At 51.9% G+C, this 17,600-nt stretch overlaps 1 protein-coding gene across 19 annotated transcripts in view; it reads right to left on the bottom strand.

Annotated features, from left to right (window-relative positions):
- ARSG (arylsulfatase G) overlaps positions 1-17,600 on the bottom strand; it is a 115,509-nt gene that overhangs the window by 28,310 nt on the left and 69,599 nt on the right. For 18 of the 19 annotated variants that reach the window (XR_003427502.1, XM_027080491.1, XM_027080490.1 and 15 more), the window contains 5 exons: positions 15,577-15,624; positions 14,403-14,514; positions 11,392-11,529; positions 2,629-2,825; positions 1,263-1,343 (listed from right to left, as the gene is read on the bottom strand). Coding sequence is in view for 18 of the 19 variants with exons in the window: in XM_027080491.1 (XP_026936292.1) it covers positions 1,263-1,343; positions 2,629-2,825; positions 11,392-11,529; positions 14,403-14,514; positions 15,577-15,624 (576 nt within the window). In the remaining variant the exon portion in view is untranslated. The remainder of the gene's footprint in view (positions 1-1,262; positions 1,344-2,628; positions 2,826-11,391; positions 11,530-14,402; positions 14,515-15,576; positions 15,625-17,600) is intronic. The other variant, XM_027080493.1, reaches the window with a different exon arrangement.

Genomic DNA, 17,600 nt, shown 5'->3' with positions numbered 1-17,600 from the left:
CTTGCCAAGTCCACCTCTGCACCCCTCAGATACAAGCACCTTCTGAAATTTTTATTTTAATTTTTTCATTTAAAAAATTAATTAAAAAAATTTTTTAATTGGTAAAAAAAAAAAAAAAAGTGGGAATAACTACACTTAAACCCTTCCTCCCCTACCCAGAGGTAATCACTGCTAATCTTTTGTTATCAATACCTTTCGTTGCCTCTCTCAAGATTTTTCCGAGAATACATGCACTTAGTTTTATACAATAAAATCGTACTTTACATATGGCTTTGTGACCTGCTTTACTCACTGAAAAGTATTTAATGTAACTGTTTCCAGGTCAGTCATATGCACCATTTTCAGTGGTTCCTTAGTGTTTCTTTAAATGCATGTATCATAATTTCTTTGAGCACTCCTCTCTTGCTGTACACTTGGGTTACGTCTAACTATTTTTCTCAAGAAAAACCTACTGCAACGAGCATTCTTTTACACACAACGTTGTGCACTTGGCTTATTATTTCTTGAAGACAAATTCTTTAAAAGAGGAATTAATGCATCGCCCAGCATGCACATTTTTCAAGACTTTGGTCCACACTGCCGAATTGTCCCCAGCAGGACTGCTCTTTCAGAGAGTGAGGTCCTTTTGGGGAAACCTTCCCAGCAGATGGGCGCTGAGCTGAGGGCTGAAGGGTGTTTACATAAAGACAGGCAGTACGGTGTAGTGGGAAGATCACCAGCTTTAACTTGGTAGCAAGCCTGGCCCCGTCCTCCCAAACTGTGTGACTCTAGGCAAGTTCCTTAGCCTCTCTCATTCTTCAGCTGTAAGTGGAGTGATGACTACCTGCCTTTCACTAAGGTTTAGAGATAATGCATATAGAAACCTTGCATAGCTGTGCACAAAATATTTCTTGAATGAATGAAATGAATTAGTGTTTGGATGGGTGGAGGGATGACTTTTCAAAAAGGAAAGAAAAGAAAGCAAGGAGGAAGATTGAGGACATGAGGGTGAGGGTAGAGGCAAAGCATACTTGCTGGGCTGCCTGTCAGCGGGCCGATGCCCTGGGAGGGAAGGAAAGGGAACCCCCGGGGTGAACACGCACTTTCTCCGCTCCAAATTGTTTCTCTTCTGGGAGCTAGTGGCTGTGAGTAATCTGTCCCTATTTCACAATGATGTCCCAAGACCCAGCTATAAACTGGTCCTCCCAGAGGCCGGATCTCATGCCCCAGCCCAGACTCAGCACCTGCGGGGAGATGCCCCAACCCCAGCTGTGAGCCTCTACCTTGACGAGTCTGCCATGATCCAGTGAAGGGCCCCATGCTCCCTGCCAGCTCACACTTCTGAGCCCACGGGCCATTGTCTCCTAGAAACCAAAACAAGCAACAGGCAGCAGTTACTGGAGGATGCTCCGATGGGCTTTCCGGAGAGGTGGGCTGTCCTGCCCCGAGCGCGCCCCACGCTGAGGCTTCTGCCTTTGGATCTGGGCTCAGCAATTCTATTGCCACTATCTTCAGCCCAGCAACTTTTTCTTTTCTTTCCTTTTGTTTTTTGTGGGTTTCTTTTGGCCGCACGGCATGTGGAATCTTAGTTCCCCAACCAGGCATAGAACCCGTGCCCCATGCAGTGGAAGCACGGAGACCTAACCTCTGCACCAGCAGGGAAGTGCCCAGCAACTCTTTCTTGAGCCCCTCTGATGCACACATACGTTATCTCCTGATCCCCCAATGTGCTGTGGAATAGATTTCACTGTCAGCTTGATTCTGCCGATGAGGAAGGAGAGGCTTACAGAGGTTAAAGTAACCTTCCCGGCACTCCCAGGTGGCGCAGTGGTTAAGAATCCGCCTGCCAGTGCAGGGGACACGGGTTCGAGCCTTGATCTGGGAAGATCCCACATGCCGCGGAGCAACTAAGCCCGTGCGCCACAACTCCTGAGCCTGCACTCTAAAGCCTGCGAGCCACAACTACTGAAGCCCGCGTGCCTAGAGCCCGTGCTCCGCAACAAAAGAAGCCACCGCGATGAGAAGCCCATGCAACGAAGAGTAGCCCCCGCTCGCCGCAACTAGAGAAAGTCTGCGGGTAGCAACGAAGACCCAACGCAGCCAAAAATAAATAAATTTATAAAAAATAAATTAACTTTCCCAAGAGTAGAGACTCAAACCCAAGTGTCCACCACTCTCGCTCCAGACAGGGACCCGAGACCAGTGATGCCTGTGTGGGCCCTTTAAACAGCTCACTGGTCCAGCACCACTCAGCCAGAAGATGTGACCTGCTGACCGCTGGCAACCTTTGGGATGGGGGAAGACGGTAAAGAAGCACTCTTGGAATTGCCCGAGGATTACAGAGGTCCACAATGTCAAAGTCACTCATTAACAATTAACAGCAACACCCAGATGGCCCTGATCAACACCCAAGGGGCCGGCAGGGTACCCGCTCTCTCTGTGCGAAGGCTTTCCAGGGGCACAGCCCTGGAGGCCCCAATGGACAGGTGCTCGGCACGCAGGCCGACGGACGCGAGCAGGGCCCCCAGTTCAAGGCGAGCCCCCTGCCCAGCTGAAGAGGGCCACTCGCCCAGACTCTGCTCTTGTGTGGGGCGTGTGCGGGGTTATCCATTAGATCCCAGCGAGGTTGGCTGGGTTTTACTACTTCACCTGTAAACCAAAGGAATGTGTTGTTTTTAGCTGTGAGGTCAACTTTGTCCTTGATCTGGCCCACGAGGCTGTCCATCTCCCGGAGAGCCGCGCTGTACGGCCTTCGACCCCCGGGTTCTGCTGACAGCAGGGTCCTGGACAGGGGCACGTGCATGTGGGCCAGGCCCACGTAGAGCAGGAAGGGTCTTCCGCTGGCACTGAAACGAGAGAGCCGGAGGTGACTCTCCAGAAGGGTCCCGTGGCCTCAGAGAAGAGCCCAGAAGCCCTTCCACCCAGTGTGCTCAGGAGGTACACATCCGTCTACAGCCTGCAGAGGCAATGGGGGGTAAAGCTAGTTAAAGACTGAGAGTAACTGTAATACTCGCTTCTGCCCTTTTAACGTTTACCGGGAGCTCATTGAACATGACTCACGTTGCCTGAATTCTGCCTCATAAAACCCCCCAAGTTCCCTTTTCCGGATGAAGCATCAGAGGCTCAGGGAAACTGAGAGACTTACCCAGGGTTAGGAAGCGACCAAGTCTGGGTTTAAACTAAGGTCTGGCTGAGAGCAGAGCCCTGGCTCTTGGCAGCTTCATGCTAACGTCCAGCGCAAACGTATTTTTAAGTTCCAGCTGCTCTCTCGAAGCATCCAGGCCATCGTTTCCATTCCCAGCCTTGGCTCTTTCTAGGAGATGAACGGATGACTGAAACGGACCACGGGAAATTCCAAGGCCATAGCTGGGAACATCTCGATCAAGGTCCTGGTGGAGGCCAGGCTCCCGGCTGCCCCTACTCTGATCCTGCAGGTTCCCCTGGGAGGCCTCTGCTTCCTGCCTGCCCCCCACCTGCGTTCCCAGGCCAGGGGCAGGGTCAAGGGCAGCGGCAGGGACCCTCGGGGAGCCCCTTCCCACAGCCCACCCCTGTGGGGGGTCTTTCAGAGGACACAGGGAGGGCAAGGGGGGAACTTCAGGCGAGTCCGTAGGCTGGCGACGGAAGCGCAGCTCTTTCACACCAGGCCACCTGGACACTCGACTTTCAAACTGGCCTGAGTGCTCTTGGCTGCCCCCGATTCACACCACCTCACATCAAGCTCTCTGAGTCCCCCAGCCTCAGCTCTGCACCAAACCTCGCCCTAGAGACGCCCCCGCACCCCAACTCCCAAAGTCCCCTGATTGGGTGGGACTGTACTGCACTCGGTTCTCTTTGAAGGACAGAAGATGCACGTCCCAGACGGGGGCCTCTCCTTCCCCATTCTAGCCCACAACTTCTCTGCAACATTTCACAAGCTGTATCGTCCATGTCCACAAGTCATGAGTGGCTATTCTGATTTCAATTCACGAACATGAAATAAAGCTAAGAGTTCAGCGTCTCACATGCTATACCATGGATGAGGCTTGAAGACACGGTGCTCAGTGAAATAAGCCAGTCACCAAAGGACAAATATGGTGCGATTCCCCTTACAGGACGTACTTGGAGTGTCTGCTTCGTACAGACAGAAAGTAGCGCTGTGGAGGCCAGGGGCTGCAGGGAAGGGAAAATGGGGAGCTGGTGTTTAACAGGTACAGAGCTTCCATTTGGGAAGATGAAAAAGTTCTAGAGATGGATAGTGGGGATGGTTGCAGAACAGTATGAATGTACTTAAAACCACAGAACTGTACACTTGCAAAGGTAAATTAAAAAAATAGGGAGGGTGGGAGGGAGGGAGACGCAAGAGGGAAGAGATATGGGGACATAGGTATATGCATAACTGATTCACTTTGTTATACAGCAGAAACTAACACACCGTTGTAAAGCAATTGTACTCCAATAAAGATGTTAAAAAAATTTTTTTTTTAATTGAAGTAGAGTTGATTTACAAAGCTGTGTTAGTTTCAGGTGTACAGAAAAATGATTCAGTTATACATATATATACTGAAAAGGAAAAATTTATGCTATGTACAGTTTACATCTATCTATCACCTATCTATTATCTATCTATTATCTGTCTATCTATCTATCTATCTCTCTATGTCTATCTCTTTCTCTATCCGTCCATCAGGTGTCTCAGTTGCCTGAGCCACATTTCCAATGCTCAGGCCAGTGGCTACCATCCTGGACAGCACAGAGAGAACATGTTCTTCCTTGCAGAGAGCGCTATTGCATGGTGCTGATGTAGGGCGTCTGTTGCCTGATCTCACAAAGATGATCAGGTACAGTTGTGTAGGTTGTGCACAATTCCGGCATGCGGACATCCTGCTGAGAGAGCGGATGGGAGTGTAATGCCAGCCCACAATCCACCGGCCGAGCTGGGCGCTCTGGCACCGGTCAGCACACACTCAGCGGGGACGCCTTGTCATAATCTGCAGGTGGATACCACGTGGCAGCAGCATGCCGGGTGGAGCTGGCTCAGATTTCGGGAATTTTGCAAGCCAGGTGTTAAACATGGCTGCCATTAAAAATTAAATGAAATCAACTTACCATTAAATAAATGATATTAAAAACAAAGGTGGGGGGGATAAATTGGGAGACCAGGGTTGACACATACACACTACTATATATAAAATAGATAACTAATAAGGACCTACTGTACAGCACAGGGAACTCTGCCCAATACTCTGTAAAAGAATCTATATGGGAAAAGAATCTAAAAAAGAGTGGGTATATGTATGTGTATAACTGATTCACTTTACTGTACAACAGAAACTAACACAACATTGTAAATCAACTGAAAAAAAAAAAACAAAGGTAATAAACTTGCACGATTTATCACATCCTAGTTATTCTACCACATTTTACCATTATCTGTGCCCTGGAGTTTATTTTGCGGCCGCTGAATCTGTGCGGTGGGAACACCACATGATGAGGTGCTACACGGCACATCTCTCCAGCCCTATGGTCAGCGACATCTCACTGGTATCTTGAATTCAGCCACAGTGAGAGTATTTACGCCACAGAAATGGGCAAATCAGAGCTTTTTCTCTGACTGCTGGTTGTTAAACATTTATCAGCTAATAGCTACCTATGGGCTGGGGGCGTGGTCCCATCACCCACCCTCTTCCCACCCCCATCATTATCCTGCAAACTCCCACCCATTATCAAAATCCTGTTGGCACCCTGGGCTGTGAAGATGAGGGAAGACGGGCATTGGAGACCCACATCCGAATCCCTGGGATTTTATTTCATGGTCGTGTGACCCTGGGCAATTCACTTAACGTCTGTCGTCTCCACAATGGGGACAGCTATGCCTCCCTGATACAGCTGTGAGTATTTAATGCCATAGTAAGGTTTTCATAAGTGGTACTCTTTTCTTAATAAGTATGACTAATACGAGCCTGCAGTAGTAAGCACCCACGGTACCCAGGGAGCACCTCTCTCCCTGCATCCTGACACCACGCTAGAACTCGTAAAGACGGCGTGTTGTAGGAACCGCACAAACTAGCTCCCTGGGGGCATCTATCCCCTGAACCACTCCTGTGCTGAATGGCAAATACAGAGTGGAGGATGGGCAGTTCTCTGGTGGCCTGGTGGTTAGGGTTCTGGGCTTTCACTTTCGTGGCCCGGGTTCAATCCCTGGTTGGGGAACTGAGATCCCACAAGCCATGCGGCCCAGCCAGAAAAAAAAAAAAAAGTGGAGGAGACTTGGTGCTTTAAAAAAAAAGGCTTCCCTGGTGGCGCAGTGGTTGGGAGTCCGCCTGCCGATGCAGGGGACGCGGGTTCGTGCCCCGGTCCGGGAAGATCCCACATGCTGCAGAGCGGCTGGGCCCATGAGCCATGGCCGCTGAGCCTGCGCATCCGGAGCCTGTGCTCCTCGACGGGAGAGGCCACAACAGTGAGAGGCCCGCGAACCCAAAAAAAAAAAAAAAAAAAAAGGCCAGTTATAAGGCAGTATGATTTCATTTTTATTTAAATATAGATACATGCCTGTGTGTGTGTGTGTGTGTGTGTGTGTGTGTGTGTTTATTCACCAGCACAGAAGGAGGCTAGAAGAACATGTTCAGATTTAACAAAAGGGGTTAAGATATCAGAGGAATTAAGACGCTGGAGGGGACATTCCAGCAGAGGGAGGGTGGGGCGTGGTGTGGAGATGCACAAAGATTGAGACCTGGGGAAGCCAAGTCTGGAGAAAATCTCCTGATCTGAAATAGAAAATGGCAAGTGAGGGATGCCCATCTCTCAGGAAATGTCCCCAGTGGGCTCCTGACAGGAGAGCCAGGCCTGAAGGTGGCGGCAGGGCTGCCCTCGAGCCGGGCTCCCTCGGCTGCCCCTGCAGCAGCCCCCAGGGCTGACCGGTCCAGGAGGCATCGCTGCAATAGCCACTCGCCCCCGCCCCGTCCCAAATCTCACCGTCACCCTCTGGGCCTCAGCGTTCCAGAGAACCTTCTGGAATCCAGACTGGACCTGACAGTTCTCAGTTCAGAAGCCCACCGGGGCTCCATGAGCCTGCGGGCAGTGCAAAGCCCTAGCCCGGTATCCGCGGCCTTCCCAGCCTTGCCGTCCTTCCCACGCCGGGGCCACCTCACGTCCTCCTGCGCCTGTTCACTCCTCTCCTGGCAGCATCCTGCCTGGTATCTTGCCTGCAAACACTTAATCCATTAATCCATTGAGATCCCACTCCAAAGCCATCAAGATCCCTCTCTGCTCCCAGCTCACAGGTGGCTTCCTCCTCCCTGGCCCCTTCTTCCCCTCCCTTAGAGAGCTGATCAGTGTTGACAACGCAGCCTATGCGAAAGCCGGCTTTTGAACATCATCTGTTTCCCCACTGGCCTGGGAGACGCTCGAACGCCGAAACAGATCTAATCCACGTGTGTATTCCCAGCACAACACTGGCACACGTTTGGGGCCAGATCAAGCAACTCACTCTTTATTCACTCATTCAATGAATACTTATTAAGCGCTAACCAAGCCCCAGGCACTGCGGAGACAGCTACAAACACAGAAGCAGGATTTCCACCTTCTTGGAGCTTCACATCCAACTGGAAACAGCAGAGGGAAAGATGCAACTAAGAAATGAATCAGGGCTTCCCTGGTGGCGCAGTGGTTGGGAGTCCGCCTGCCGATGCAGGGGACGCGGGTTCGTGCCCCGGTCCGGGAAGATCACACATGCCACGGAGCGGCTGGGCCTGTGAGCCATGGCCGCTGAGCCTGCGTGTCCGGAGCCTGTGCTCCGCAACGGGAGAGGCCACAACAGTGGGAGGCCCGCGTACCGCAAAAAAAGAAAAAAGAAATGAATCAGATCATTATTACAAATGTATAGTAGTAGGAATGATGGAGGAGAAATACAGGGTGCTGTGGAAGAGCATAACAGGGGACCCAAGCTGGGCGGGGGGGAGGGGGAGAGGGGAGACATCTCTGAGACAGTGTGGCCCGAAGGACGGGGGGGCTCCAGGGGGACAGTGCATGGTCGCCCTTCAAGGCGGACAGAACAGCAGAGGGAGAGGCTGCAGGAGGAGGACGGCCGTCCCACTGCCCAGCGGTGCGTGCAATCACTCACGTCCTCACCCGTCATTCATCGGAACACCCAAACAGGAGAAAGAAGAGAGGAGGTGTCAGGAGGACAGAATGATCTTCAGGCTGAACCCGGAGCCCTGATGTGGGTGGCAGGTGGTGCGCTTTAGGTGGGAGACGGGTGAGGACGGAGGTGAGAAGGGGAAGGAGGCTTAGACCAGCAGGGGGAGAACGATGCAGGCGGAGGGGTTGAGTCAAGGAGAAGAAGGAATCAAGCCCTTGATGTGGGTCCCAGGCTCCAGCCCAGGAGGGCTGGGGCTTCTTTGTCCTCTGTGCCTCTCTAGGACCTAGTTCTAAGTGCGCAATTCCATGGAATATGGACCATACACTCTGATTTCAAACATCCTCAACTACACCTCACACCTACCCCAATATGCTCAGCCCATCAAGCCCTGTATTCCCAACTCAGGTTAAATGCGCCATCCTAGACCCTGTGGGAAGCAGAGGACCAGCCAGCTGCATGACCTAGAAGCCCAGACGCCCAGGCCATCCGCTACCTCCTTTCTTTTTCTTTTTTTTTTTTGCCAATTCGGAGCTTTGCCTGCTGTCTAAAAAACTCGAATCAGGAATTAGCTTTCAGGGGAAAGACAAATAACACATGATACCACTTGTATATGGAATCTAAAATATGGCACAAGTGAACCTGTCTATGAAACAGAAACAGACTCACAGACATAGAGAACAGACTTGTGGTTGCCAAGGGGGAGGGGAGGTGGGGGTGGGATGGAGTGGGAGTTTGGGATTAGCAGATGCAAACTAGTATATACAGGATGGAGAAACAGCAAGGTCCTACTGTAGAGCACAGGGAACTATATTCAATATCCTGGGATAAGCCATAATGGAAAAGCACATGAAAAAGAATGTATATATGTGTATAACTGAATCCCTGTGCTGTACAGCAGAAATTAACACAACATTGTAAATCAACTATACTTCAATTAAAAAATTTTTTTTTTTTAAGAATTAGCCTTCAGCATCACTGCTAGGTTAGGGGTCTAAAATCAAATGAAGCCCCAAGGAAAAACGTTCAAAGAAGACCCCCTTGCCGAGCAGGGGCAGGAAACCACACTCCAGGGACCCCCGGTAGTTTTGACAAACAAGTCAAGGTGGCGTAAGGGGTCATGGAGGAGAAAACAGCACAGATCTGGGGGCTTTTCTGCTGACACGTCAAAAATCATGGATGAATTGGCAAGTCCAATCCTAAAGAAATCAGCATGCCTGAGGATTCTTTTCTGTCAAGCAAAAAGCCAACAGGATTCATGTGACTTTTCACTTAATAACTAATTAATAAATTAGCAAACTCTTCCCCTCTTTCCTATGATAAAGAGTTTGTTCACTGATCTGTTAGTCTTTCAACTGGTTAATCAAGTGGTAGATGAACAGCACCATGTCCTCTTCAGAGTTAATCAGTCCCCAGCCGGCTGCCACCCGCTACCGTCCCCTGAGAACACTGTGCTTTCATTGCAAAAGCAGGGGTAGACCTTCCTCACCATGGCTATACCTCCACCCTCCCAGCTGCCCTTCTGTCTAGAAAAGTCCAGCATGGTGGAGCGAGGGGCTGGGGGAATTCTTGCACATTCAAGGAAATCATGAGATCAGTTATCCCAAGGTGGAGTCTATTCTTAATTCTGGGCAAGTAGACGGGTGTGCAGCACACGTTTTCCTGCCCACTTAGGCAAAGGCTGTGGAAAATACCAAAGGACCTGTTGGAAATTGTTCCCCGGCCCTTGAAGAGTTTGCAGTCTTGGGACTTCCCTGGCAGTCCAGTGGTTAAGACTCCACGCTTCCAACACACGGGTTCAATCCCTGGTTGGGGAACTAAGATCCCCGCGTGCCGCATGGCGCGGCCTAAAAAAGAGAGAGAGAGAGAGAGAGAGTTTGCAGTCTTAGGAGAAAGATGCACCAGTGCACATGAGAGAGGCAGTGGGTGGGGTGACCGTGTGTGTGCACATGTGTGTGTCTGGGCTTGCACCCCGCCACCTATGTACATGCACCCCAAGGTCAGTAGTAGTAGCTGACTGTGGTCTCGCACAATCTACTCTCTGTGCTGATCTCTGATCTGACAGAGGCTGGAAGCGAGCAGCTCTCACACAGAGACAGCTTGCTAGAGACCCACTGTGGTATGGCTCTGGGGTTTCTGCTTTTTGTTATTTTCAGTTAGTGGTTGCTAACAGTTAGAGATCAGGAGATCCGCCAAGGGCCAGGTGGCCTGGTTTTCTTGAGAAATGGAAAGGCCTGACAAGCCAGGCCCCCGTTCCCACAAAGCAGCAGCAGGCGGCCTTAGATGGGACAGGTGCTCGAAATTCACCGCAGGCCCCACCACTCCCTACTGCCTCACCGTCAGCCTGCTTCCCGCTTCAGGTTACCTAGGCCCTGTAGATGCTGGACCCCTGTGTGTTATACTGAACACTGGCCCCCAAGGATACTCAGGGTCTAATCCCTGGAATCTCTGAGTGTCCCCACAGCGGACGTTGTAGATGCAATTAAGTTGAGGATCTTGAGATGGGGGATTATCTTGGATCGTTCCCAGTAGACCCTAAACGTAATCACAAATGTCCTTATAGGAAGGAGGCAGGGGGAGATGTGACTACAGAAGAGGACAAGGCACGCGAACCACAGAAGTGGAGATTCAAACGATGTGGCCAGGAGTTCCCTGGCGGCCCAGTGGTGGGGACTCCATGCTTCCACCGCCCAGGGTCCGGGTTCCATCCCTGGTCAGGGAACTAAGATCCCGCAAGCCCAGTGGTGCCGCCAAAAAAAAAAAGGAATATGATGCGGCCACAGCCAAGGAACGCCGGCAGCCACCAGAAGCTGCAGGAGGCAAGAAACGATCCTCCCTGGAGCCTCGAGAAGGAGACAGCCCTTCTGATAACCTTGAGTTTAGCCCCACAAGACGCATTTCAGACGTCCAGCCTCCAGATCTGTAGGAGAATAAATTGCTATTGTTTTAGCCAATAAGTTGGTGGTCAGTTTGTAACAGCAGCAATAGGAAACAAACATAGCCTGTCAACGAATGAACTCGACAAACACCTTGAATGCCCAGAAGACAGTGGATGGACCCTGCCCTCAGGGAGGTGATACGCTAGCAGGAGAGGACACCTGACAATGACGGGAGAGTGTGGTCTGAGCAGGGACCCTGGGAACGTACCCGAGGCACTTGTAACCGAGGCCTGGAGACCCCAGGACAGACAGTTTTCTAGCTTTATTTCCAGGAGACATGCACGCGCGCATCTTTATCAGGCAATGGAGCTCTGCCGCGGTCTGGGCCGTGCTGGGGCCAGGGGACACGGAGGGGCTCACCTTGCCCGCTGGATGAACTGGGTGGCCTTCTCGGCATACTTCTGTGCGAGGCCGCTCAAGTTCACGGGCTGCTCCACGATGCTGAGGTTCTCATAGAGAGGAAGGGCCACGTCCGAGTGACAGTCCTTCTCAGGGTTCCTGGGTGGAAATCACAGACGGTGGAGCGTTCATTCCCACGACCTAAGTAGTCACCGAGTCAAACAAAACGCTTTGATGCGGTGATGCCCATAAATACAGAACACTTAACAGCCTGGCCTCAAGTGATTCTTCCAGTCTGCCATTTCCTCCAAGTGCAAAACCAATATAACACCTTCTCCTATTCCCTTTGAATAGACGTGTAGGCTCCTTGGACAAGCCTGGCCACTCTGCAAAGCTCACGACTTTTTTGAGCTAGGGGTATGATTATACCCATTTTGCTGGCAGAGAAACTGAGGTTAAACAAAGTACATTACACAGCAGAGTCCCAGAGACAATCAGTAGCCCTGGTTTTTTCCACCGGCCCCCTTAAGTCATGACTTCCGTCCATGGGGTACAATGCTTGGTATTTTCCCAAGTCAACAATCAGGACTTTGTGTGACAAGACGTCTGACGAGAGGACAGATGGCTAGGAACAACTTTGGAATTTCAAACCGTGTTTGGAGAATTTGGGGAAATTTTAGCAATTGGAAAAAGTGGGGGTCAAACCTATTGTATCTCCTGGAAAAAAACAAACTCAGCCCTTGGTCTTACAGATGGAGATGAATCTGACGTACGAATGACCCAGCAGAGCAGCTGAATCCTGACCCCGGCTGTGATCTCGCGTGAGTTACCTAAGCTCTCAGAGCTTGACTTTCCTTGTGGGAAGTGTGGGGCTGCCTGGGCCCCTTCCAGGGATAAGGAACGGTTAGCATTCACACTGCTCGGCACACTAGGAATGCAATCAAAACTCAAGCCCTCTGTCCTGGGGGATACAGAGAACTGGAAGAGGAGCTGAGGACAATGGAGAGAAAAGGGTGGTCACGGGGGGCGTCTTGGGTAGGGAAACTGTCCTCCTGCTGCAGGGAAGAATCTGGGAAGAAAGGAGAGCCCCCGTCACACATCTATGTGCACACAGACTTGTGCCGGAAGCTTAAGAGACAAGGTCAGACTGGGGTAATCACCAAGGACCACAGTGTTTTAAAAAGAGAAAAAGAGCACGGTCCCGGGTGTCACAACGCTGACCTCATCTTCGTGTCCAATCTTCCAGCTCTGGATGATCCTGTGGCTGCTCCATCATCCCTAACCTTCTCCCCCTTTTCCTCCTTCAGCCAACACTTCTCTTCTATTTAACACAGACGGAAAAGGGACCAGGCTGTGGTCATCGCACGAGACGGCAGGGGTGCCACAGGTGTGAGCCCCAGGCGCCCGGCGGTGATGAGAGAGCAGTGGCAGGTTCTCACGTGGTGACGTCACTCCTCCCACTGCCAACAGGCTCTTGCATCTCCTGGGCATCTCGTGAAAAGGTAGACCTCTGGGAGGGGTCTGAACACCGGCATTTCTAGCAAGCGTCCAGATGATGCCTGCGCTGCTGGCCCAGCGACCACCCTCTGAGTAGTCAGGAGAGAGGAGACCTGGGCTCTAGACTCAGAGACCCAGACGGGACTCTCCATCCTTCCCTCTCATGACTCCACTGTGACCTGGGCCACCAGGTAAGCCTCCTTCTCAGGACAGTCAGGAGAAACGCTTGCCTCACTCAGAGGTCCGGTGGGTCACGGATAAGCACGCAGAGCGCTTAGGATGTAACAATTTCTCAACAAATGGCCATTATGATGCTAACTATTATTAATAAGCCCCAAGACACGCTTTCCCCGGGCGGCCCAGACACCTGCAACGTTATGAACAATCCCAGTACACCGTCCGAACAGCAGAGCACCTGGTCTGGGCTGCTTTATTACCTGAATATGGTTTATTACATTTTTCTGATAATAAACGTACTGCAAGCTCATTACAGAATATTTGGAAAATACGAGAGAGGAAAAAACTGCAAACTCCTTAATGCCACAACCAGAGTGAATGAACCATGGTTACCATCTTGGCGTATTTCCTTTAGGGCTATTAGAGGCATAAATACAGAGGTAGTTCAGGTCACAGTGTTGATGATTTATTTCCTGCTTTTTTCACTTACTATTCTATTGTGAGCATTTTCCCATTTCACTGAATACGTTTTTAAAACATCCTGTTGAGTGCCTGCACGGCATTCCGATGTCGAAACGCTGGCTTATTTCAGGGCGGGGGTAGGGCTTATAGGGAGCCTGGTGGACTTTTTCTCAGTCTAGCTCCCTCCTTATGTCCAGTGTCAGGGCCAGGTGAGTGGTCCAGGAGCAAAGCCAGCAGGCAGAGGAGGGAGGCCACCTGCGTGAGACCCTGGGTCGCACCAGCCTCTCCCCTGCTGAGCTAAACAGTCCAAGGAACCTGGAAAATGCCAACTAAAAAAATGTTGTTCACCTCATCTTCGTGAAAAGTGTTCTTGCACTCCATGCAAATAATGCACTTAAATTTTTTGCACTAAAGGTACTCGATCTTTTTTTTTTTTTTTTTTGGCTGCATTTGGGTCTTCGTTGCTGCGCACAGGCTTTCTCTAGTTGCGGCGAGCGGGGGCTAGTCTTTGCTGTGGTGCGTGGGCTTCTCATTGCGGTGGTTTCTCTTGTTGTGGAGCACGGGCTCTAGGTGCGCAGGCTTCAGTAGTTGCGGCATGCGGGCTCCGTAGATGCGGCACGAGGGCCCTAGAGCACAGGGGCTTCAGTAGTTGTGGCCCATGGGCTTAGATGCTCCGCGGCATGTGGGATCTTCCCGGACCAGGGCTCGAACCCGTGTCCCCTGCACTGGCAGGCGGATTCTTAACCACCACGCCGCCAGAGAAGTCCCAGGCACTTGATCCCTTTTTGCTACTGTAACTGTTCCCCGTGGGCCTCGCTCATTTCCTTCTGATGGACCACACCCCCAGGACTTCACCTGGCTCTGGAGCCCAGAGCCGATGCCTTGGCTAGGATTACCTTGACGGTCTACCGCCCCGTGGACATGCCGGGCAAGGGGGGTGGTTGTAGCCGGGGGTATCAGTGCAGCCCATGTCATGGCTGTACGGGATTCCAAAGTAGTAATCAAACCCTGGAAGAGAAGGAACGGGTTAGGCTATGAGCCTGCATTCTTACACCCAGGACAGAAATTTAATTTTCCATGATTTAATTCTGCAGTGTTATGGCGTATGTAATTAAAAGAGGATTTGATTAATAGCCCTTTGTAGTGTGCAAAGAAAACACTTTGCTGGGTCCTGGCTGCAAGACTAGATTTGCAAAACTTCTTGTGATTAGCATTAACCCTGCGTGGAAGGAAGTGGGGAGAATGTCTTGAACACCTCCCGTTCCCAGTGCGATGATGGACACCGCTGGGAAATATCTGGTGAAAATCTGCTACCTGCATGACACTCTGGGGGGTAAAAGAATATACTCTGCCCTCAAGAGCGGGAGGATAAGAAGCAGAGATTCAGCTCTAAGAGATGGATTGTCAGCAAGCCCACAAGAGGGATCAGAGGATGAAGTTACCCCTGGATGCTGGGGGTGGGATGTGGTTGGGACAGGAATCTCAAAATGCTTCTCAGAAGAGTTGCCATTTCAGCTGGACGCAGAGGGCTGGCAGGATTGGACTTGAGAGGGTGGAGGGGTATTGGAGGGAGGATGTGAGGGTCAAACTGAGACCTGAAAACCCTGTGTTGACTTTTTTCTGAGACCCTCCCATATCCCAGCTCTTCTCCAGCACAAGCTTCCGTGTGAAGTTTCCCACAGAATTCCCTACTCCCCGCCGAGCCCCTGCTTCAGTGAACCCATCAAACGATCTTTACTTCTTACCACGCGGGGCCTCACGGGGGCCAAGTGTTCCCGGACACGTGAAGGACTGGGTCGAGGAGAACACTGATGGCCTCACGACGGGGTAGCCCGAAGGGTAGACAGGCACCAAAGAGGGGGGCCGGGAAAGGTGCCGGGCAAGAGGGATGTGCAAACAGAGGCAACCCTGGCACCTCAAACCCACCCAGGTGAGCCTGTGAACGAAGGTGTCCTGACTCAGGAGAGAGGCCCCTCAGGGGCAGGATGGCTGAAACACTTATAGAGTCCTTTTACACAGAGACCTTTATTTTCTGTTTCCCAGGTAACCAATCCTCCAAAGAATTCTTACCACGGAAGTTGGGGTGATAAGAGCCATGGTGTCCAAGATGCCACTTGCCTGGAGGAAAACGAGAGAGAGAGAGACTTTGAGAGGAATCCCCATGGGGGCTCCCAGCCCCTTGGTGAAGCTGGTCACACACTCAGGTCTCCACCAGCTTTGCCCTTTCCTGAGCACAAGCAAAGAGAGGCTCACGTGCTGTGTGACAGCCAAGCCTCGTTCTCTGGGACCGAGAGGGAGTCCCCAGGGAGACAGAAAGCAAGCAAGGATGACTCACGACTCAGGCAGGAAAGCGTGCGGGGGGTGGGGGGGGGAAGACGAGCCATTACCGGGAGCCCAGAGAAGTTAGCAGGCTGAGCTCCTGCCCCCCAAAGAGGGTGCAGCGCCCACGGCAACGCCCCCCCCCCACCCCCCCCACCCCCGCCAGGGCTCCCCACACCTTCCGCTCGGCCCTCCTGCCTGGGGCCCTGCAAAGGACCCAAGGAGCAAGTGCACGGCCCAGACAGTCCCAGAGATGCCGCTCCCGCCTGCTTTCATCATCGTCCTCTGCAGAAGCTGAGCGGGGCGCCGCCTCCCTGCGCCGCCCGAGCCAGGCCAGCAACGAGGAAGCTCTGCCGCAGGGCTGCTCCTGGCGCTGTAAACGCGTTCACTGGGGGGCACGAGGCGAGGCTGGGACCCTCTGACCTGCTCATTCTCTGCTCTCCGGGTAAAGATCCCACAGGGAAGTCACCCACGAGGTAAGGGGAAGAATCAAAAACGCGGGGCAAAGACCAGTACGGCGGCAGCGTGAAACAACGCCAAGGACGGAAAGAAACAGGCAACCACAGGAGTCTGACTCAGTAAGTTATCTCACGTGGCCTCAGTACAATGCTTCCAAACCATCTTTTCAAGACACACGCCTGTGGCCAAAACGAGCAACGGTGAATCGAGGTGAAGGGTATATGGGGGTCTAGGAGTCCCTTCTTGCAACTGGTCTGTAGGTTTGAAAACAAATGTCATAAAAAGTTGAGGGAAGTGGATTAAGCTAAGTGGAATGCTTAGATTCAGCATGACGTGGAAATATAAAATTATAGTACAATTTTAAAATTGCTTCTAAAATTATAATAAGCGTGTAGAATTATATCACCAGGACATAGAAAATAATAGGAGGGGGAGAAAAGTAGGGCCGAGTGATAACGTGTGTAGCTGGGGACAAACACATGAACACAGAGCAAGATGAGAAGCAAACAGTGAGTGGTGTCAGTGGACTCGGTGTTCCCTCAGCAGGCTTCTCATTTGCCCTGTAAGCGCGCTGCTAGGAAGTTCACGATCTCAACAAGGAGCTACGCTTCAGTACCCTCTCCCAGAAAAGCAAAAGGTGTCATGAGAGGTGAACAGTCGACCTGTAATCAGTTGCCTTCTTGGGATTTAAAGGCCTGAAGAAGGAGGAGCAAGTGAGATCGAACCCAGCTCGAGAAGAACCCAGTGCCCCTGATGCTGCATGACGTGTCAGGGTCAGAGAGCCCGGGGACCAAAGCCCTCCCGCCCCCCGGGCTGGGAGTCTTACACGGATGCAGGGACAGGGCGGGTGAGGACGCTCAGCCCATAGTGAGAGCCTCAGAATAGTTCGTACCTCCGGGTATGGAGAGAAAGGGGTGAAAAGGAGAGCCGGTTGGGACCTTAATGGTCTCGTCCTCCCAGGACAATGAAGGCCACACTGCAGTCTGATCTTCTGCAAAGTTATGTCAGGCTCCTTGACCCAGAGGAGGAGCCAGGCCGACACACCAGGAATGCCAGCTTCCTGCAGGTTAACGGGGAGCCCGGGGCCCCGAGGACATCCCCACAGGGACCCTCGTTGCCCCTTCACGTGGTGGAGGGAGGCGGGAACCCCGCCGGACCCAGCTCTTGGAGAGCCAGGATCCTAAGCACAGGCAGCCTGAGGATGCCGTTGGGAGGCTGGGTTGTCTTGGCCTCTGTAGGGGGCACCAGGGGAAACTAGTTCCATACATGGTTTAGTCCCCTGGCAGGTCGTTTCAGTTGCTTAGAGCTGAAAGCAT

The sequence above is a fragment of the Aethalodelphis obliquidens genome, unplaced genomic scaffold (assembly GCF_003676395.1).
Source record: "Aethalodelphis obliquidens isolate GAN/ISIS:26980383/991018 unplaced genomic scaffold, ASM367639v1 scaffold44, whole genome shotgun sequence".
Taxonomy (NCBI): Eukaryota; Metazoa; Chordata; class Mammalia; order Artiodactyla; family Delphinidae; genus Aethalodelphis; species Aethalodelphis obliquidens.
Note: the sequence above shows the minus strand (reverse complement) of the source record. Positions and strands in the feature narration are given on the sequence as shown.